The sequence below is a fragment of the Barbus barbus genome, assembly GCF_936440315.1.
Source record: "Barbus barbus genome assembly, chromosome: 39".
Lineage (NCBI taxonomy): Eukaryota > Metazoa > Chordata > Actinopteri > Cypriniformes > Cyprinidae > Barbus > Barbus barbus.
Window position 1 is genome coordinate 10857467 of NC_136717.1, and position 22755 is coordinate 10880221.

Genomic DNA, 22755 nt, shown 5'->3' on the forward strand with positions numbered 1-22755 from the left:
GTGTACGCAGAGTGTTGAAAATGTCTATATTATGTATTTATTATTATTACTACTACTATATTTTTTTTTCCGCAAAGTTATATTGTCTATTTATGGGTTATCTATCAAAATCATTGTTGGCTTATGATTATGAATTTTAACATTGGTGCATGGCTGATGTGAACCTAATGAACGGACTGTACATATTTTAGCTCACCGCCTTGTTTTCATTGATAGGCATGGTTCTGCAGGTCAGTTTTTTTGGGGGGCAAACGAAAATAGTTCCAAAAGCAGTCACAGACTGGAACTGAGAGTGCAGTGGAGCATCAGACTTCAATCCCCTCTTAAAGTGAAGTAATAAATCTGCACCAGCTCCTCTACCGAATCTTTTTTATTTTATGCTCCCTAAAGACAAGTTTCTATGTCACAGAATTAACTGCACAAGTTTAACCTAAGAAAAAGTATGTTTAGAGAAAAAAAAAACTGTGTATATGTGTGGTCAGAACACGACTTGGGTGTCTTTCTACTTTTGTAAACACACTGTTCATACTCAAGGATGATCTGTTTCTGCCCTAGGCACCTCTCTCTGTTCTGCTTTTTGAATTGTTTATTTGTGTTATACTGAACCTGTCCACCCCTCATTACCTGCCTTAAATATGTATGAACAAATTCACATATCAGTAGAGCTTTGAGAACTCAAGCCTACAGCAACTTCGCACACACACACATATCCACAAAAACTGTCTCAACTGATGTGTACTCACAGCTTTGTGTTATTTGTGCTTTCAGGGTAAAGAAAGTGCGGAGGTGGAGCCGTGGGAGGAGGCCAATTTTGATCTGTATAAAGCGGTGGACCGCTTCGGATTCCTGCAGTAAGAAGCATGCATTATTCTGTTCTGTGAGATCTCACATGAGTGAGGAGATGCAGGTACTGGAGAAACCCAGCAGAGAGCTCAAAGAGTCTGAGCGTTCACTGTACACCTTTATCTTGGTGTCTGTCTGCTCCTTTGGCCTCTCCTGTCTTCTCGGTTCTACTCTCTTCTCGCACTGGCAGGGAGGTTTGTGGCTTACCCAGGCCCCTTAAACAGCAGTGCACTATGCGATATTTATAGGGTGCCATATGTGTCTGGCAGATCATGACTCTATAATTGTAGGGGCAGAGAGACAGGAGGAAAGAAAAACGGCTACAAAAAAAGACGGTAGCAGAGAGAAAGAGACTGAAAAAGATTGAAAGACAAGTTGCAAAACTGGAAAGGTCCAAGGAAATGTGTTTTTGCTTTGTTTTACTTTGTTTTTTGTTCCTGTTTTATTATTATTATTATTTAGTTTGATCTGTATCTTAAGTTTTTTGTTTGTTTTGATTTGTTGTCTTTTGCTTTTTTGATTTTGATGTTTGTTTGCATTTTTTTTTTTGTATGCATATATTTTTGCTCTGTTTTACTTAGCTTTTTTTGGTCTTCTGTTTTATTATTATTTACTTTTGTTTGTTCTGTATCTTAAGTTGTTTGTTTTGTTTTGATTTTTGTTTGTTTTCTTTTGCTTTGATTTAATGTTTTTGCTTTATAAATACCATATGAACAAAGGATCAGCAATTACACTGATTGAATTTTAACTAATGTAGCTGCCTGTGTAGACAAACAGGAAGCTCACTGGGGTTTGGAACAGAGCCTTAATGTCGTATCACGACTTCCCTGGGTTACCTCATAGATATCCCAGATCAGATCCAAAATGGCTGCCATGGAAACAGTCATTTCCTGTTTGTGTAGCTGACTAAGATCTCGCACTTTGAATGGATTCAGGGGTGGGGGTCACGGGGACATCATTACCAATAGTGATGTTTATTTATCCAGCGAGTGTACTTCCTGTGGAACAAAGTAATTACTTTTTCAGTAGTACATGCAAGAAACCAAGATTTGACGTCAGCAACATAAACCAGTGTATGATTTATTGATGCGATCTCTCTCCGTGTACGGCCATCATGTTATGTGAACAGTGGGCAGACATTAGTGGCTATTTGAGACCATAAAGCTCTGTGAGTCCAGTAGTCTGATTGAGTTTAGTCCAAGTATATATTTCCCTTTTATAAACTGATGTCATTTGTCTTTCACAGTGAGGATGAGCTTCCAGTGTATGACGTAGTGGAGGAAAAGGTGAGTCAAGTGCTGTATTTGTGTCTGTGACACCAAAACTGTGATAAGTTTAAAGCCAACTTGATACTTTCATAGTGCCTCTGTGAAAACTTCACAGTGTTTTATCTGGAAAACTAGAGCAAATACATCAGTAGAATGAGAAAAATACTTTTAAATACAGAATAAAAGTTTTATCAACCGTTTTTAATCAAGCAATATAAGATAATGGAACAAACTGCTCATCCATTATGATTTTTGCCCTTAGTAGAATTGACTGATTTCTATGGAAGCCCGACTTTTTATCTCACAATTATGACTTTTTTTCTTGCAATTGAGAGTTCACATCTTTTTTTCTCAGAATTGTGTGATACAAATATGCAGTTCTGACTTTTTTTTCAGAATTGCATGATATTAAGTCTTCTGATCAGTCAGAAATCTCACCTGACTGGAACGGTGCTTTATATTTCCAGGCTCTGATGTTTCTAGTCACATTTACATATTTTCTGAGCCGACAACATAACGTGAAACCTATGAAAATGGTTTAAAAAAGCACATGGCGCCATAGTTTCATCACTTTACCATGTCGCAATGACCGTCTTTTTTGTGACCTGTCATAGTTTAATGAGTGGGAAGATGATATAAAGCGACACGAGGTTAGCTGCATTGAAAAGAGATGAGAGCACATACAGCGCCCAATCGGGACGAAGTTCACAGGACTTTGTCCACAGAATTATAAGAGCACATGTTTTAACATATTATATTATTTTACTCTCAGTATTTTCACTTAAGCCATGCATACAGCGCCGGACATGCACAGATTTTCTAGTACGCAAAACAAGTACTTTAAAGGAATTCCTTTACCTTATTGCTGTTACTGTGGCAGCCAACAACAGCACTGCTTAACACTGCGCACATTTTTTAATTTGGTTATATTGAAAAGGTTTCAATTCAGTCGATCTTTTTTACACTGTTTTAACATGGATTCTATGGAGACCAGCTGTAGCTGTCGAACAAGATAGCGGATAGCAGCAGCGGCACATAATATGCTCGTTCTGATTGGTCAGATTACCTGTCAATCAAGCTCCCTGTGAACAAGCAATTGTGAGATATAAACTCGCAATTCTGAGAAAATATTAGTCTTTGTCCCCTCAGAAGTGGACTTTATAAACTTGCAATTGCGAGTTTATATCACGCAATTCTGATTAAAAGAAAAGTCAGAATTGTGAGTTTGTGTTACGCAATTCTGAGAAAAAAATCTCAAAATATTTAGATAAAAAGTCGCAATTACATTTTTTTTTTTTTTTTATTCAGTGGTGGAAACAGTCTTCCATAGATTTCAGCAGGGTTATGTTTGTAATTTATCACAGATAAAAAAAACTTCTTACTATAGCAACACAGAAAACACTTTATTTCCTGTGTAGAATTGCAGAGTATATAATATATAAAATAAATGCATGCCATTGGATTAGTTGCATTAATTGTTAAGAAAGTTTGGGCACCTGTCTGAACTTTAGAAGTATGAAAGACTTCATACATCTACTAAAAATCCCTTTGTCAGCTGTTGATTAAATGTAAATGCAAAAATGACTCAGACTTTGATCGCACATTTATCATCATGACAGAAAGCACTTAAAGTGTCATGTTGTAACATAATAATGAGCTCTAAATTGGAGAAACAGAGTAACGCTGCTGCATCAGAGGCCATTATGTTCATGTAGAAGAAAAAGCAGAGCAGATATTCAAAATGACTTGCTGAGTTGTTTTTTTTTTTTCTTTTTTGGGTTAGTTCCTAAATTTTAATATGGCTGTTTTAATATTGCATTCTAGATCTCACTGAAATCCATTTTCATTAAAGTCCACTTAGTATTGCCTTAGAGTAAACATTTAGGGGAGTTTTTGTCTCTTTTATATAATTTATTGTGCTGTGTGTTTGCACTTTTTCTGCTTAGCAAAAACATTTGGAAGTGGAGAGAACAACAAAATGGCTGAAGATGTTGAAAAGCTGGGAGAAATACAAGAACACTGACAAGGTGCGTGTCCTTCATAAACAGACTTTAACTCTCTGAAGGACTTTGAGAAAGGCTTGTTTCTCAGTCTTTCATCTTGTGTGTGTAAATGGCTAAAGTTCCCTCTGGCTGTCTCTGTCCTGTGTATTGGGCGTCATTGGACTGGTCCCCTAAGAAAACCGCTGTCCTGTTTCAGCTGAACAAAATCTGTCGGTTTCTATTCATCTACGTGTTTGGACGTCTTCAGGCAGCTGTTAGTGTATTAAATTGCATTTCTGTCCATTAACAGTGTCTAGTGTGAAATGAGAAATCTTCGTATCGCCTGAGGTGGAGCGTGACAGTTGTGCAGGTTATTACTCTGAGTAGAACTAATTATTACTTCTTATTATTTGTCCAATTAGTTTGATTAGACTGTCAAACTGCGTCTGATCTAAATGAGCATAAGCAGCACGCTGCACTGCATCAAAAGCACAACAAAACTGTCTGCTTTTGTTTTTTTATACTGCATAGCTACTCCAGTCATTTTGGTTTTACTCATCCATCAGAAATTAAACTTCACATTACAAATATCTGTGTGGATTGATTGCTATGAATATATTTAAGTAACCTCTTACTTTTACAGTAAGAGGTTACTGTGCAAGTTTTTGCATTATTTTATAAACGTTTATTAAAAAAAAACTTGTGAAATGACGCCATTTCTATTAACCGATGTCATGCGACTAAATGTTATGCGACTTTTTTCCTCTCTTGATAAGTCATGGCAGCGGCTGTTCATGATCAATGTGATCAACGAATGATCATGTGACTTTTACGTACCCCAGATGACCTGTGAATGCAGAAAAACTGTTTAAATTAATTTTGTGAATTATTACTTTTTCGTATTGCCTGAAAAGGCACCTAAAGCGAGCGTAAAAACTATTTTTGCAATGTATGGGAAATCGGCGTGTTTCCATTGAGCGTATTTTCAATATACAATTTTGAAATGTCTGTTTGTTTTGTTTTTCCTCTGGCATTCAGGATAGATTAGGGTGACCTCAGAGCACTTTAACCACTCTACTACCAAATGTCTCCTTCCAGACACGTCCCACCCGATTCATGTCCTGTTTGAGCTTCAGCTGTCTAGCTCACACTATCATTAGCCATTTTTCCACTGTCGGGCCAGTGCGAGCCAGGGCTAAGGGGCGTGCTGGGCGGGGCTAATAGCCTCGGACCTGCAGCACTGAGACCAAATTCACGATGCGTTTCCACCGTCAGGCCAGAAGCCCCGCTGCACTTCACGCCTCTGTGGAACAACGTCACATACGTGGAGCTACATATTTTATGACATACGTGGAGCTAAAGTCTCGAGACGACACTTATGACAGATAAAATATGTTACTAAATAAATACACGATTGTGATAGAGAATGAGAAGCTGACGTCTGATTTTTTCAAGCAGTCGTATTTACCATATTTGCTGTGGTAACGTTAATGGCTTGCGTGCATACTCTTTTGCATCGCTTATAAAATATTTTTGCATTGTATGGTGATCATAATCCACATCGGATCTCAAACAGAAGTTATTTCAAACACTCGCTGCTGTCTGAAAGTGAGTTTTGAGTTAAAGCGCTGATGTTCTCCAGACGTGGAGAAACTCCAGCCCGATCTCGAAACTCCGCCTTTGTTCATAACCACTCCTCTAGCCCCAGTTGGCCCCGAGGAAGCACCGACAAGGCACAATCAAGCCCCAGAAGTGACAGTGGAAACGCGACTGGCCCTGGCACGCACTAGCACGCCCGTTTTTGGGCGTTCTAGTGCGTGCCAGGGCCAGTCGCGTTTCCAAATAAATATACAAATATTTTAGTGTTTTTTGCATTATTTAGTTTAACCATCTATATGTTTTTATAATCGATTCAGCAGGGATTCTCAAACTTGACCTAAACTGTTTACTTGATTTACCCCATGAGATTTTACATTAATATTACAGTTAATGTAATATTAATATTAACAAATGTCAGTTAATTACATTTTTTTTTTTTTTTTTTTTTTTTTATACATTTATTGATTTAGTTCAGTTTTACATTTTTATACACTTTCAATTATTAGTTTATATAAATCCACTTTGGGATACCCTGCTACATAGTTTTTATCTGCATGTTTGTTTGGGTTCTGATTTCACTTTACTGCACAAACTCACTCTAAAGACATCTTGTTCAAAGAGTTTTTTTTTTCTTGTAAAACAGATGGAGTCATTGACTTCTTACACATCCGCAATTACAAAACCAATCACCCGTCAACAAACACACTTAAACACACAAACAAACACACAGACACCTGCCGATTTGTAATGTCTCATTTTATTCAAATAAACAAACAGTCTTAATCGCCTCATTTTGCTGAGAATAGAGACAGAAACACACACACAGTCGTTGGGTTTGTGGCTGTGGGATATGTGCCCACTGCTGTCTGTCAATAATCAGCTCCTCAAGAGCCTCCCGAAGATTATTAATATTGTCGTTACCATTATAGTAAGTGAACTACTCAGCAGCCATCAATTCACACACACATACACACATGGATTGGCCCTGAGGGCGGAAGAGACGTTCAGGAAATCACTTAGCGGCAGTAATGTGGACAGATGAGTGCAGGAAACGGAAAAGTGTTCATTCCTCTCTTTCACCTCTCAACCCTTCCACAGCCGCACATCTCTCTCTCTCTCTCTCTCTCTCTCTCTCTCTCTCTCTCTCTCGCTCTCTGTTCCAGTGGGTGAGTTTAATTGTAGCTGAGAGACGATTCACGCCGGCCATTAGCTTTTGTGGTTTCAGCATTTTGCTTTTGAGCTTTTAATCTGGCCTCTGATGGGAGTTTAATCTTTACTGACTGCACAATTACCTGTGAGAGACACAGACACAGATGGATTGCATTACTCTGCTATTGAATGTGTTTAGATAGTGTGATTATCCATATTGAGCGTGTCCTAATAACCAGGCCAGCGGTATCTGTGGCCACATCATTGAAGTTATATTATATACTGTGTATATATATACCCCTCCTCCCTTTTTTTTATTAATTTGCCTATTTTTTTATCATGCTTTCTCCTAACACTCTTAGTTCAATTTAACACATTTCACCCAAAATCAGCTCAGGAAATGTGGAAAGTCTGCAATTCCATCTGGTCTTCCTCTAACCAAGACAAAGAAACAAAGTCATCTGTCTCTGATATAACTGTCTATATTCCAGACTGTAGAAAGTCAATGACACTTTTCTTTCTTTTTACAAAAAATAAATCAATAAAACAAAATAATAATAATAATAATAAATTAAAATTTTAAATATTAATTATAAATTAAATACTAATTCATTAAAATAAATTAAAAAGAAAAAAAATAGAATTCATGCACACAGTGACTAGGTGAAAGTTTTTAATAAAAAAAAATCATTGTAATATTTTGGGTTGAGAATAATAATAATGTGACATCATAATTAAGAAAAAAGCCTTAAAGTAGTTTTGTGTATTTTTGCATTGATTCATTTAAAAAAAGGAGTTTTGTTAAAATAGTATTTATTTAATTTAATAAATTTTTTGATATGTTTTATTTTTTTAATTGATTGATTGATTTATGTATTTATTTATTTTTGACCAACTAATCTAATTCATGTGGTGCAACCAAAGTCAAAATGTTGAAACAAACATATTAAGCATAATTATTTTCAGTTGCTTGAGCATCAAATCAGCATATTAGAATGATTTCTTAGAGTATGTGACACTGAAGACTAAAGTAATTCCTGCTTAAAATTTAGCTTTGCCGTCACAGGGATAAATTACATTATAAAATATATGAAAATAGTCAAATATAAAAAATATTATTGAAAATAGTATACAAAAAAGTTATTTTAAATTGCAGTAATATTTCAGAACATCACTGTTTTTACTGCATTTTTGATCAGCAGTCTTGGTGAGCGTTAGAGGCTTCTTTCAAAAACATAAAAAAAATATATATATTTGTTTTTTTTTGTTTTTTATCATGACTACAATGTGTTCACTCACATAGTTGAGGTTTAGAGATTTCTTGATTTTTTGTGTGTGTGTGTTTGTGTAGCTGATGAGGAGGATCTATAAGGGAATTCCGCTGCAGCTCAGAGGTCAGGTTTGGTGTTTGCTGCTCGACATCCCCAAAATCAAGGAGGAGAAAAAGGACTTCTATGAGGTAAATGCAGTTTCTCCATTCCAGCATAGTCGTGGCTTTTTTCAGAGCTAGTTTATTCCACACAAACGTGCAAGTGTGTGTGTGCATGTGTGAGAGAGAGGCGATCACAAACTCTTTGCTTAAATATGACTTTCCAAAATAGCCAACCCCTGAGGTTTGCAATGTAACACTTATGTGGTTTGACACGCACACACACACACACACACACACCACAGAGGGCAATATCACTCCAAACGGACAATAGCAGCTTTACTAAAGCCCTGCAGCATCCAACTGGACAGAAAACATGATATGAAGCTTGCATTCCCTTTTAACTGAAGGTGTTTGTGTGGCAGAAATCATGCTGTGGTGTGTGAGTGTGTTGTTAGATGCATTTGTGGCCTGCAGAGTGTTGACTATATAGTTAGTAATTTTGAACTCCATGAACTGTCTATTTTTTCCCCAGAAACTGAAGATCAGAGCCAGAGGGTTGTCTCCAGATGTCCGTCAGATTGATCTGGATGTGAATCGTACATACAGAGATCACATCATGTTCATGCACCGCTATGATGTCAAGTGAGCATCCAAACATGCACACCAATAAAACACGCACACACACAGGAGGTTTAAATGCTGCTGGCCACAATGGGCAATGCCAGCTGACCATTAGAGCCCCTTGGCCTCTTTGTGAATATAGCATGAGTTGACCGCTGAGTGCTCCAGGCCCCTCACCACATTGCATCTAGGACTCTTGGCACAAACAGCACAAGCTGCCCACTATATAGGGTACCTAGGCCCTCCTGCTAGCTGAACACTAAGCTCTTGGATGGTTGGGCCCTTTGGTGCTTAATGCTTAAGATGATCATGGAGTCTTAATTTTAACATGCATGACAAAATGTACAGCAATATAATGCATCTATGCAACTTCTTCACAGCTTTTTTTTATTATAGGCAAGGTCTTATTTATGTATTTGTTTGTGTGTGTGTGTGTGTGTGTGTTTTCTCATGTGTCCAACCAGTGTCCATTATATTACAGAAATAAAATAAACTAGTGCTGTCAAACGATTAATCGCGATTAATCGCATCCAAAATAAAAGTTTTTGTTTACATAATATATGTATATGAACTGTGTTTATTTGTGTATGTATAAATACACACACATACAGTATATAGTTTGAAAATATTTACGTTAATACGTATATATATTCATATTATTATATTTTATATTATATATATAAATATATTTAATATATAAACAACATATTTTTCTTAAATATATACATGCATGTGTTTGTATTCATATATACATAATTAATATACGCCGTAAACACTCACATTATGTAAACAAAAACTTTTTTTTTGGATTTTAAATTATTTTTCGCGATTTTAAAGTATTTGCTTCATTTAGAGGCTGTTTATTTATTTGTTTGTTGTTTATCTTTTGTGTATGTTTGTTTTTATTCTTAGTTCAAGAATCCAAACGTTTTGTTTTGTTGTTTTTGTTTTAGTTTTTATTTATTTTGTATTGTTTTTGTTTTTTTATTTGTTCTGTTTTATTTTTCTGAATTCTGAATAATTAATTCTGTTAAATATCCAACCATTTTATAGCAAATTGTTGTGTTTTATCAAACTTTCGTACTGAAATGCTTTGCTGATGGAGGCTTTTTTTTATGTAGGGCTTTAATCTGTCTGTGTAAAATACACTTTTTATTTCTCCTCGGAGATGCTTCCATTTCTCATGGCCATAAAGCTGCTACATTTAACCAGCATGTGAAATGGAAAAGTTGAGAACGCAATGGTGCGAGAGGGAGAAGCCCACACCCCACCATTTCTATTCGAGTTATTGGTGTATTGAATTGTGACAGGGCTAAAGCGCCCATATTGACTGATGTGACATTTACCTGTGGAGATTTGAAAGGGTCAGATCATTCTCACAGTGTGGCCTTAGACATCTAAAAAAAGAACCAAAAAAAAAGCAATGAGACAATGAGAGAGGGAAAGAACAGAGCATGCAAAAATGTGCTAAACCTAATGACCCATGACATATAAAGCAGAAAAACAGAATTGATTATTTGACCATTTTTGTTTTGTGTGTGCTTGTGTGTTTCAGGCAGCAGGATCTGTTTCATGTGCTCACAGCATATTCTGTATATAACACGGTGAGTAAAATATGCCCACAAATATTGCCATGTTGATTCCAATTGGTATCACAATACTGAATTAAAATGCTACCTCAGTAGCAATCATTTTTTATGAATATGTGCTTGCGCTTGATTTATGTGTGGAAAGAACCCACACACTATGGATTCTCTCTCTCTCTCTCTCTCTCGTGTGTGTGTGTGTGTGTGTGTGTGTGTGTGTGTGTGTGTGTGTGTGTGTGTGTGTGTGTGTGTGTGTGTGTGTGTGTGTGTGTGTGTGTGTGTGTGTGTGTGTGTGTGTGTGTGTGTGTGTGTGTGTGTGTGTGTAGGAGGTGGGCTATTGTCAGGGCATGAGCCAGATCACTGCTCTGTTACTCATCTATATGAATGAGGAAGATGCTTTCTGGGCTCTGGTCAAACTGCTGTCTGGACAGAAACACTCCATGCATGGTACACACACACACTTTTACTCATTCTAGAACAGTGGTGTTCAACTGGTGTTGAGTAGTAGTAGTAGTTGTAATAATAATAATTAATATAATAGATATTTAGAAATGGCAAAATGCACATTTTATAAGAGAAAAGAAAATGCTTGCTTTATTAGTATGATTATTATTCATTTTTATATATATATTAAGATTAATTTATTTATTTGAAAGGGATTTATTTAATTAAATAAATATATGAAATGAGCATAGGCTATGCAGTTCGTAGAAGCATTAATACATTTTTATTTCATATTTTTATTTATTGTGTTGAGTCACCACTTGATGTCCAAAGCAAAATGAGCAAAAGCATTGAGCTACAACATTCATTTCTTGTTTAATTCTTAAATTCTGTGTATTATAAACAAACAAACACATACAATTATTGTAGCAAATTGTAAAATGTTGTGTTTGTCTAGGTTTCTTTGTACCAGGGTTCCCTAAACTCATGCGCTTCCAGGAGCATCATGACCATATCCTGCAGAAGATGATGCCTAAGCTCAAACAACATCTAGTAAGACGCCGCCAAAACAACATGTACTACATTCAAAAAGTGGGACATCTGAACTTTAAACCACTTCACTTGTAATACTTCGGTACACATTACTTGAATCTAAGACTTTTTTAATAGTGTTGATATTAATTTTGTCCTGCGTGTCCTAAATTCACATTTTTACAATGTCTGAAAAGCTTCATATCCAGTCTTATTGTTGGCCTATATTCCATAATTTCTGGCCTGTAATCTTTATTTGTCAGTGTAATGGTGTCTTTTTTTCAAATAAACTCGAGCAGCTGGCCAACCCTGAGCGCTGATGTAACAAAGAATTCACAAAGAAATGCCAGCCTGGGATTCATTAAAGGGCAGAGTAATTAATAAAAGGCAATATTAATAAATAATGAGATGGATTAATTAATGAATTATTTGTGAGTGAGAGAGACAGTCTTTGATGTGAATGGATTAGAAAGAGGATAAAAGAGAACGATAAGCTTTCATTCAATAAAGTGTGTGTGTGTGCGTGCGTGCGTGTGTGTGTGTCTGTGAGAGAGAGAGAGAGAACATATGGCTTTGTTCCAAATAGTATGCAGTACAACCATAGTACTTGCACTGTTTTTGCAGTATGTACACTGTGCACAATATGTGAATCTTCTGCATGCATGGGATACCTGGATGACCTGACCTATGATGTATATAAATTGCATATTGTTTTTTTTTCACATAAAGTTTAAAATAAGTATATAATGTGGCGTATGTAGTACACTAGTATGTAGCCTATATGTGTGAATGAATGTTTTGATGCCATTCATGTACAATACTTGTCCCTTTGCTTCCCTCTACAGGATAATCAAGAGGTGTACACCAGCCTGTACACTATGAAATGGTTTTTTCAGTGTTTCTTGGATCGGGTATGCACTCTTTAAACATTATTTTAGTAAATCTGAGCATATTATTATTTTATGTTGCATTATTATCTGTTGTCCATTGTGAAACCTTACTCATTTGACTGCATTAATGTGTTTTTTAATGAATAGACTCCATTCACGCTTACATTGAGAATATGGGACATCTATATTCTGGAAGGAGAGCGAGTTCTGACTGCAATGTCCTACACCATCCTCAAACTCCACAAAAGTAATAACTCCGCTATTATACAGATAAATACAGATTATGCATAAATACAAATGGATGATCAATGTGCAAAATAAACCCTGAAAGGACTATAATATTTGTAATTAGCTATAATTAGTGTATGATTCTTCTTAGAATTCAGAGATTTTGAAAGTCCCATTCTTGTTGTAACTACTTGTATTTTCATCGCTCTATGTGTGTTTGTGTGTCAGAAACCCTCTTGAAGTTGTCCATGGAGGAGCTTGTGAAGTTTCTGCAGGTGACTCTGTCAAAGGATTTCTTTTTTGAGGATGACTATGTGATAGAGCAGCTTCAACACTCCATGTCTGAGCTCAGGCGATCTAAACTGGAGCTGCCACCTCCAGGTATTTTAAACACACACATGCACTGAAATCATAAAATGTATGGCTGTGTGTCACCACCCATAAAGGGACACATCCTACTGCACACACTGTCTCCTGGTAATCTCTCTCTGACTCTGTTCCTTTATCTCATGCACAAACACACATACATGCACTCATTCACTGCTGCTATGTACTGTTTGTCTAATCTGCGTTCTCTCCCTTTCGCTTCAAACATAGCCTCTGCTTACACTAGTGGGTCTGGGAAAGGGGGGCGCCAACCCTCCTACAAAACCAACCGGTGGGCAAAAACGCACTGACTACATTATCTGTCAATCAACCAACCATTCGTTCGTCTACCCCCACTACACACACGTCCCTTTCCCTTCGTTTGTTTCTCTGTCTTTCACAAAACCTGGATTTGGGGGGTTTCGTTTATTTAAAATGTTTGTTTCGGGAATGACACAAATATGTGTTGTGGGGTACTGTATGTTAGAAACATGTAAAAGGACAGTTATAATGGAGACAGTTAGCTTAAGCGAATAAAAAACACACTTGCCAGTAGATAAAACTGTCCAAAATTAACTTTTTGCCACATCTGCCAATGACAAGTGAATTAAGTAGATGATGAGAATTGAAAACCATAGATATTTCTTATTGACTTCACTGCAAAAAATGCTTTTCTTACTTAGGTTTTTGTCTTGTTTTCAGCCAAAATATCTAAGCATTCTTAAATCAAGGAGGATTTTCTAGCAAAAAATCTGACAATGGGGTAAGCAAAATAATCTTATTTCAAACAGAAAACAAAATTATTTTGCTTACCCCATTGACAGATTTTTTTTGCTTGTTTCTAGCAAAAACTCACTTAATTTTGACATGTTTTTTTTCTGAAAATAAGACAATAACTTTTAACTGTCTAGAAAATCCTTGATTTAAGAATTTCTAGATATTTTGGCTGTAAGAAAAGCATTTTTTGCAGTGCTGAGCTCTTTTTTTAAATAGTTTTTTATATATAATAATAAGCTGCCTACCACGTCATGTCGTTGCACTCCCAACACTGTAAAAAAAAAAAAAAAGTTGTTGTCCATCATGAAAAAGTCCCGGTATATGACAAACTGTTTTATTTAAAAAAAAAATAATCTAAGATGACAAAAAAGCTGATAATAAATGCACTTAGATTAATTCACTGCCAAAAATGAGAAATAAAAATATTTTTAACATGGGTATTTTTGTATGATAGAGTATTGCATCATTAGTTTAGCAACATGCTAAATAGTGAAATCAATTCTAAATCAAGTCTTTTGTTCGATTTGCAAGAGAAACCATGAACAACGGGTCTTGATTTAAATCGTACATGCCATTCATTTGGTCAGCTCGGCAAATCTTAATTTTGGACCCAAAATATGATAACCAGCACCTTTGGAAGTGTTCACAGGTTTGTGTGTCTTTGACATTTGCGTTCCTCAAGCCCCTTATTGCACACCAATATCCGCCCCAACCATCAGTATCTGTTTGTAAACGTTCATCATTCCCTTGATGTTTTCTTCAGTTTCCTTCACTGCGAACGTGAATATTGTGCACATGCTGTGTTCCAAAATGTTACCTAACACATCTTTTCTCCACATGGTTTATATGTTCACAGTCAGGCTTGAACTGTAAGTGTTGTGATTAATATTTTCATTTATATTTTTAGCTTCTTGACTCCTCAGTGTTCCCAATCTGAGCTTTGATTTGACACCAGCCGTGGATGTTTGTGGTTTGATTTTATTTGAACGAAGTGTCAACTGTAATTTGTTTTATTTGGCAGTTTGGTTCTTCTAAAAGACATTCAGCTGCATGAGTTTTGCACTTCAGTGTTTGTTTATATTCTAATGGTTTAAAGCAGGTTTGTCCAAACTCGGTCCTGAAGGGCCAGTGTCCTGCAGAGCTTAGCTCCAACCTCCCTCAACACACCTGCCTAGAAGTTTCTAGCATGCCTAGTAAGACCTTGGCTATATCTCAAATCGCCCCCTATACCCTCGTTAACAATTCCCTATAGGTCACTAATTCAGCTTACTTGAAGGAGTAAATGAAACTGAGTGAGTGAATTCGGACACTGAGTGCACTTCGGCATAGTTTGTGCTCGCTGTTTAATAATCATTTAAACTGGAAAACTAGCAGCTCCAGTAGTAAGATTAAAGGATTTATCTCTGTCATGTAAATCATGTATAACAATTTAAAAATCAATTTACAATTAATTTATTATGCCGTGGATGAGTCCTATGTAAAATTAATGGCTGGATGATTCTGCTGCAGGCGCCATCTTCTGGCGAGATGTGGTAATTCATTCGGCACTCACTCTCACATTGCATTATGGGTATTATCTAGCCGTTGAGCGTGCAATGGTTGTACACTCACTTTTGCGGTGCATTGTGAGATTGAATGAGTGCACTCGAGAACGTCCACTATGGTTTTGGGCAACACTACAAATGGCTGTCCCCTTAAATAATGCCCCGTTTGTGCGTGTAGGGGGCGATTTCAGATACAGGCCTTGATTAGCAGGTTCAGGTGTGTTTAATTAGGGTTGAAGCTAAACTCTGCAGGACACTGGCCCTCCAGGACAGGGTTTGGAGACCCCTGATTTAAAGACTCCATGAAATGTGGTTTTCTAGCAGAGAGCATTTTATTGGTCAGAAATTTGTGCAAGACGAGTCATCAATGTTTTGATCTGTTTCAAATGAAAATGGAGATTGCAAATTTTGAACGCAGATGTTCGTATAAAGTTTCGATTTCATGGGGTCTTTAATACTTGCCATTTCTGTACTAATGTTAGCTCTGATTGGCTATTCCTCTATCACCTGTGCAGGTAAGGAGGATGAGTTTCCTAAGAAACCATTAGGTCAACTTCCTCCTGAGCCTCCAGGATTGGCGAATCATGTGGCTAACGGGCAGCCGGTCGGGAAGAGAGTCGAGGGCCTTCCCCCTCGTGGTTCGAGCCCTGCCGCAAGCGTCAGTAAACAAGCAGAGTCTGGTCCCGTCACTGATGGAACACCAGAGAGGTACCAAGAAAGTCGGCCACCCAGCTCCCTGAACAAGGTGCCTCATCCCGACAAGCGCGAGAGGGATGGACGAGGTGTGGACACTCAAAAGGATCGCATCCCAACTGTGCTGACCCAGAACCAGGTGAATCACAACTCCAATGCTAGATCCAGCATGCGCAGGGACATTGGACCTCGGTGGGTCAAGCCTTCGGAGGTCAAACTGGAGGCAGTCAAGGCTGCAGCACTTCGGGAAAGCCAGTTGAGTCTAAGTATGGGTGTTCCACCCTCACCCAGCTCCCCAACTCCAGAGGAGGCCATCGGGACACAGCGCCGACCCCGTTCACGAGCATTTGTTCCGGGCTCCAACCGCGCCTCCAACGCCTCGCAATACGACAATGTCCCAGGACCAGACGGAGAGGTTATGGAGATTATAGAGCTCGAGAAACCACCCTCTCGCCCCCCCTCCCGACCATACGTCGGGCCTTCTTTGAGACAGGGCAGTCCCACCCGTCCCCCTAGTGATGGAACTGGCGTCTCTCCCTTTAGAATGCCCAAACAGAGCAAACCAGAACCCCGTGCACCTTTGCAGTACCCACCTGGCATGACTCCTGTCTACATTCCCAACATTTCAGATTCTCAGTCCGAGGACAGACTATACGGCCCACCATACGCTGAGCAAATTTACGCAACTACGGGACGTAGCTCATCTAACCCTTCGCCGGAGAAAACGCTGATGAACATCAGCTACTTAAGCTACCGACGGCCACCCCCAAACATGCCCCCTCTCAGGGTTGCACCTGCCGAGCTTTCGTCCCAGATTGACAGTGTTGGCGAAGGAGGGTATTACATGCGACAACCCACTCGTCTGATGGGCTCTTCAGCTTACACGCCCACAGAACTGCGTTATGAGGCGCACAGACGGAGAGAGGGCTGGTATGGGGACATGGAGGCGGGGCCTCCGCGATCTCCTGTGGGACTACCTCGATCTCCCAGCTTCCAGAAAGCTCAGCTCTCTCCCATTCACCCCGTTCAGGAGTTTAACTTCGCCCCTGCAAATATCTCGGACGCTATGCTCCAATACAAAGGACCTTACCAAGAGCACTCCGGCAGACAACAGCTTCCCCCGCTGTTCGGAGGAACACACTACAGGCAGGCGCAGGAGGCCTTTGCATTGCAGGAGTCCATGCTGCTCTAAGAGGGACTGAGATACACTGTATGAGTGATGGCTAGCAAGCAGGTTTGTGTTGGTTTAATGTTTTTGCGTTCTTTTTTGTTTATTTGTTCGTTCATTCGTTTGTCTGGCAAGTCTTACCACACAAGAGTTGCCAGTTTCAGGCATTTGTACCGATCAAAGACTGACTGAAGAATTTACTATTGCTTTTGTTTGTACATTTTTGTCCGTAAAATAACCATTAACTGCCGATGTGAGTAATATAACAAAGCTTAAATGTGCAAGGAGAGATTTTTTTGGGGGGGTTCTTTGGTTAGCACACTGAGATATTTAAATAGAAATTTAAATAAATAAATAGAATTTAAATGGAGAGTCTTTTTCATATGGACAAACTCAATTACTGATCAATTATCATCTATTTTTTTAATGTGTTTCAGACACAAGCATACATTAGAGGACACTTTATTCCTTGATTGTGAATATATTTTTTAAGAACAAAGATTTGTGTAGGTTAGATATGTATATTACAAACACTAACAGTGAATGTAATCACTGTTGGACAGAACATTTCAATGCATCACTACAGTGTTCAAGTGAAAGTAAAAACCTTGTTTGTAAGGCTTGTTTTTTGAGGTTATGTATAAAATGCAGATATTTAATCTTCAATTGAAAGGGAATTTTAGGGGGTACGTGCGTTCTCAAAATCTGTTGCACTGACCAGCAAATAGATCTCATATTTTCTGTTCATCAAGGTAACAGATTAATAACCGATAAGACCAACTGATACCAGAACTTGATGAAAATTATGAAAGCTGCCTTGGATGTGGCCAGCAGAATTTTACAACACTGTTTTACTGTCATTAGCAGAGAAGTCTGTAACAAAGGGTGAATTTACGTAAATTGGGACAGTTAAAGTGGCCTAATTTACCCAAATTCATCTGAAAAATGTCTGTCTGTGATGCCCAGTGCAAGTTATGCAAGTAGTTACTGAATTGCAAATCTGTTCAATAATTCAGTAATATGGTGGTAGTTTGTAGCATGCAGCTGCTGTGTAAAGTTGGTTGTACCTGTGCTGTTACTCAGTGGAATTATTTAAATAATCAACTTTTTTACAACAGATTATCGAATTTCAGTTTCACAAAAAGCACAGGTTTTACATCTTATAGCACAATCAAGCTGTACATCTCATTGAATCTCTACAGATCTGAAATTTTCCAGTCCGTATTCCAAATGAGTGAACCCTTTTTTAACATTTTATTTTATTTTATTTTATTAAGTGCACACTTGTTTTGCATGGATGCATTTCAGGAGGGTTTAAGTGAGGTTGTTTAAGATTTTTTTTTTTTTTTTTTTTTTTATGGAGCCTTTACCAGCTTTGTTTCCTCAAACCACATGGACATTGGGTAGACCTGTTTTTATCATTTTATCATCTTACTTAACATTATTCACTAAACATTACTTGCCATGTACCTTGACTTATACTTTTTTTTTTTTTTTTTATGGCCATCTCGACTTGATTATATGTCGACTAACAACACTATACAACACTACCAACTCATTTCACACATTCATTTATATACACACCGGTATGTTTGCTACTGAATATGTAGCAGATGGATTATTTCATAACACAACACACACTCCTTATGTATCCCTTTGTGATCTCATCTGCTATTCAGAATCATATCAATGCAAAAAAAAAATATATATATATATATATATTCCCATGTCTTATTCATGGACAAGCACGCTAATTTATTCTCTGCTCTAGCGCCAAATTATTTCCTTCTTCCAGGCTTGTCATTGCAGTATAATAAACTGGTTTAGCACACTTCATTTTGACACAGCATTCCATTTCAGATTGTTGAATTGAATATTTCTTTGTTAAACTACTAAATGCAACTTAATTATGAGAATTCCCCTTCTCTAATAAAACATGGGGTGATTAAAAAAAAAAGTGGCTGCCATTTTTTTTGTGTGTGACACTATGAAATATATAATTGTGTTCTGTCTTGTTTAATGAAAATAATATGCGATAGATTCAATTCTAGAGACTGGAAAATATTTGGATGCACAATCTTCTTACAACCACCAGATGTCTCCTTCTGCTTAAACATATTGTGCAATTTGATACCTGAGATCTATTTCAAACTTAACAATTCATGAAGAAGTAGGTAAGGCTGGTGTAGTATTTTACTCAGAACGACGGTCGATATAAAAGTTTAATCTTCATTATATATGACTTTATTGACTCTAGATTTAATGTTAAAGCCATTGAACAAATGCAGACCCAGAGGGCAAAGCCTGAGTTTTCCACCCACTTGATTGTACATTTTGGTCAAAACCTTTTAGATTTAAGGCCAAAAACTCAATAGCTTTACCGTCTCAATTCCCAGACAAACTTACTAATAAATAATCCTGCCATATGGAAACTTATTTTCAAAACACTGCATTGCGTTGACAACTATAGACAACACCTATAAAATGCATGATGATAAGAGTGATTGATGTTTATTATCTTATGATAAAGTCAGCCTAGGCCATTGTTTCCAGTCCCTATGACTTCTTTGTCTCTACCGAACAAAGACGTGGAAACGGTTTAAGTTATTTATCCAACTGTTTCACTCATTTAGTATGAAAACCGTCAACAGCCCCATGAGCCACATCAGGAAAAGCGAATCTCCTAAAAGCATAAGAACCGAGACACAAGGTGTTGAAATGAAACTGTATATGTCTCGACCTCTTTTCCGGGAACAAACAAAGAGGAGATCACTAGAGGAGTAAATTTTGCCTTCAGGTCACTGGAAACTATTTGTTGTTGAGCGTTTCGAATTACATAATTCATAGCCATCCAATCAGCCTTAACTAGAGGACTGATCTGTTGATTAATGCTGTCAAAATTTGTTGACGCAAGCCATTGTTCATGAAGACTGACCTAAAAATGAAAGGGGAAAGGGAAGTGGTGTGTGGCCAAGTATGGTGACCCATACTCGGAATTTGTGCTTGCGTTTAACCCATCCAAGTGCACACACACAGTAGTGAACATACACCCGGAGCAGTGGGCAGCCAATGCTGCGGCACCCGGGGAGCAGTTGGGGGTTTGGTGCCTTGCTCAAGGGTCTCACCTCAGTCGTGGTATTGAGGATGAAGAGAGTGTTGGTTATTCACTCCCCCCACCTACAATCCCTGCTGGACCTGAGACTCGAACCCACGACCTTCAGGTTTACAAGTCCAACTCTCTATCCATTAGGCCACGACTGCCCTAATAAGTTGACCAGTGGCCAAATAAAGAGTAAGACCAGCTGAAAGAAACAGAAATCAGGTTTATTCGCTGGTCTAGATTTTGCTGATTTATCAAAAATGTGAAATTTTGAAGAATTTTCTTCAAGGTATTTTACAAAATGTGACAGATATCACAACTGTAAATGACATTTAGTTTTATTGGTTCATTTGGCTTTTTTCATTAGCAAGGTACTTGTACACTATGTAACACATAACTTGAAACCTCTTGTCAAACGTGGATGTGTACAGACACATACCAGTGAACACCTCCAGACGTCTGAACACACAGATAACCACATGCACGAACACACTCTCGCACATGCAGCACAATATGGGACTAGATAGCAGCTGTCAGGACTAATGATGTGCAAGAGCTATTATGTAGGTTTTTACATTGAGACTGGAATTATAGGCTTGAATAGATACAGATTTTAAGATGGTGCAAGCAAACAAGTTACTTAACCTACATTTAAACTCGTGTGAGTTAAATCTCATAGACTTACCTTCAAGGAGGGGTGCAAACCATATCTGGAAGCCAACAGTTTTGTTTTTAACCACTTAACTTCCATGCAACAGTTTAGCAGTGTCCTAATAACTACCCAGAACACCTTAGCAATCATCCTGGCATCAATACAGAAACTTTCCACATGGACATTTCAGAAGATGTACAAGTTAGATAGTAAGATTAAATGTGCAGTCACAATAGTGAGATTTTGTGGGCCTGTCTCCCAGGTGTGTAGCGATGTACAAATTACTTTTCAAACCAAGCAGCTTTCTTTTGGCCAAAATCTGTCGTCTTAATGCAAAAATTCTGACTGGATTTTGCCCATGAAAATTTGCCGAACAAGACGAAATTTCACAGCCTAAAATGGGTCCATTGCCTTTTGTCAAAAGTGTACAAACGAATGAAGTGCATTTCACAAAGAAGTCACTTTGAAATCAAGCAGCTTTCTGTTGGTCAATGCACCAAATTTGTGAGACTAACTTGAACCTGTTGAAAAAAATTTCAACTTCACGCAAAAATTCCAGTCATGTGGAATCCTATTGAAATGACTGGATTTTGCCCATGAAAATAAGCCAAACAAGGGTGAATTTGACTGCACTTTAAGAGTAAAGGTCTGGTCACGTTTGCGACCACATTTTAAAAATAAAGGTTTGGGTACGTTTGAAAAAGTTTGGTGAAATTTTGTGAACAAAGATGGGTCCCATTGTCTATTGTCAATAATTTAGCAATGAATGAAACGCACTTCACAAAGAAAGCATTTTCAAACCAATCAGCTTTTTTGGTCAAGATGCCCAATTTGTATCACCAACTTAAACCTGTTGCAAAATATTTCACTCCAATTGAAATGACTGGATTTTGCCCATAAAAATTGAGAACAAGGGTAAAAGTGACCGAAAGTTTCAGTCACATTGATGAAATTTCAGTGATATTTTACTGGCAAAAAAAGGGTCCATTGTCAATAGCGTACCAATGTATGAAGCACAGTTCACGCAGAAGTCACTTTCAAACCAAGCAGCTTTCTGTTAGTCAGTTCGCCAAATTGGTATGACTAACTGGAGCCCTTTGCGAAATCTGTGTGGAAATCTTTCACCCTCACATAAAATTCCCAGTTGTGTGGATTCCTTTTGTCAAATGTCTAGATTTCAACCGTGACTGTACCTTAATGGTAGGCTACTGTTAAACATTTTTGGAGTGTTTGAGGAGATTATAGGTCAGGTAAAGTGGAATCCTTCCTCTGACTTGACTCATGTATGATGACATATCATGTTTGTTAATTGTGTTTATGTTTTACGACAAAAATAGTGGCTGGAATTCAGGGCACCTTCCACTATTGGAAAAAAAAAGTAAATACTTGTTTCACTAGTTTTCTTAAAACGCATAGGTCTAGTTTAAGTTTGTTGATAAATGACCTTTTCCATCTAGAGCGCTCTGTAGACATTTCAAGTTTGTTATCCTGGAAATGCAAACTGGAGCACTCTTTTAGATCAGTATAATGAGGCAATGCAAATGTCAAGTTTATTTGTAACTAGACTGGGATGTGTTTATGTGATCTTTTGGACAATATACACATCTATTTCTAATAATCTCACTAATGTGTAATTCTACAGTATGTGAGTGTAAACTCAGCAGGAATGAGCTTGAAGTAACAGGTATGTCATTTATCTGGTTGTACTGTCGCCCAGAGGGACTCTGCGGGAAGTTGCAGTTACACCTACAATTTGACAGCAAAATTCAGATCTTCTTATTAGTCTAAAATGAAACAATTTACAGAATATGTAAACATGTAGCAATTGTTCAAATTATGAATGTAGTTTTTTTTTTTATACTTTTTGATGTAAGATGTTCCTTTTTAACCATGCAGGATGTGATGTGACATCCAAGCCATAATGGATGATTACCTTTGACCC

General features: G+C 37.7%; 1 protein-coding gene across 1 annotated transcript in view; it reads left to right on the forward strand.

The window, feature by feature from the left end:
• The window catches only part of LOC306858574 (USP6 N-terminal-like protein), a 63520-nt gene extending 44766 nt beyond the window's left edge, over nt 1-18754 (forward strand). Inside the window, exons 4-15 of the mRNA XM_079399161.1 lie at nt 769-851; nt 2090-2129; nt 4058-4138; nt 8193-8300; nt 8746-8855; nt 10390-10438; nt 10747-10867; nt 11322-11416; nt 12241-12306; nt 12433-12532; nt 12742-12894; nt 15716-18754. Coding sequence (XP_079255287.1) covers nt 769-851; nt 2090-2129; nt 4058-4138; nt 8193-8300; nt 8746-8855; nt 10390-10438; nt 10747-10867; nt 11322-11416; nt 12241-12306; nt 12433-12532; nt 12742-12894; nt 15716-17085 — 2376 coding nt within the window. The 3' untranslated portion in view covers nt 17086-18754. The remainder of the gene's footprint in view (nt 1-768; nt 852-2089; nt 2130-4057; nt 4139-8192; nt 8301-8745; nt 8856-10389; nt 10439-10746; nt 10868-11321; nt 11417-12240; nt 12307-12432; nt 12533-12741; nt 12895-15715) is intronic.
• The last annotated feature ends 4001 nt before the right edge of the window (nt 18755-22755 follow it).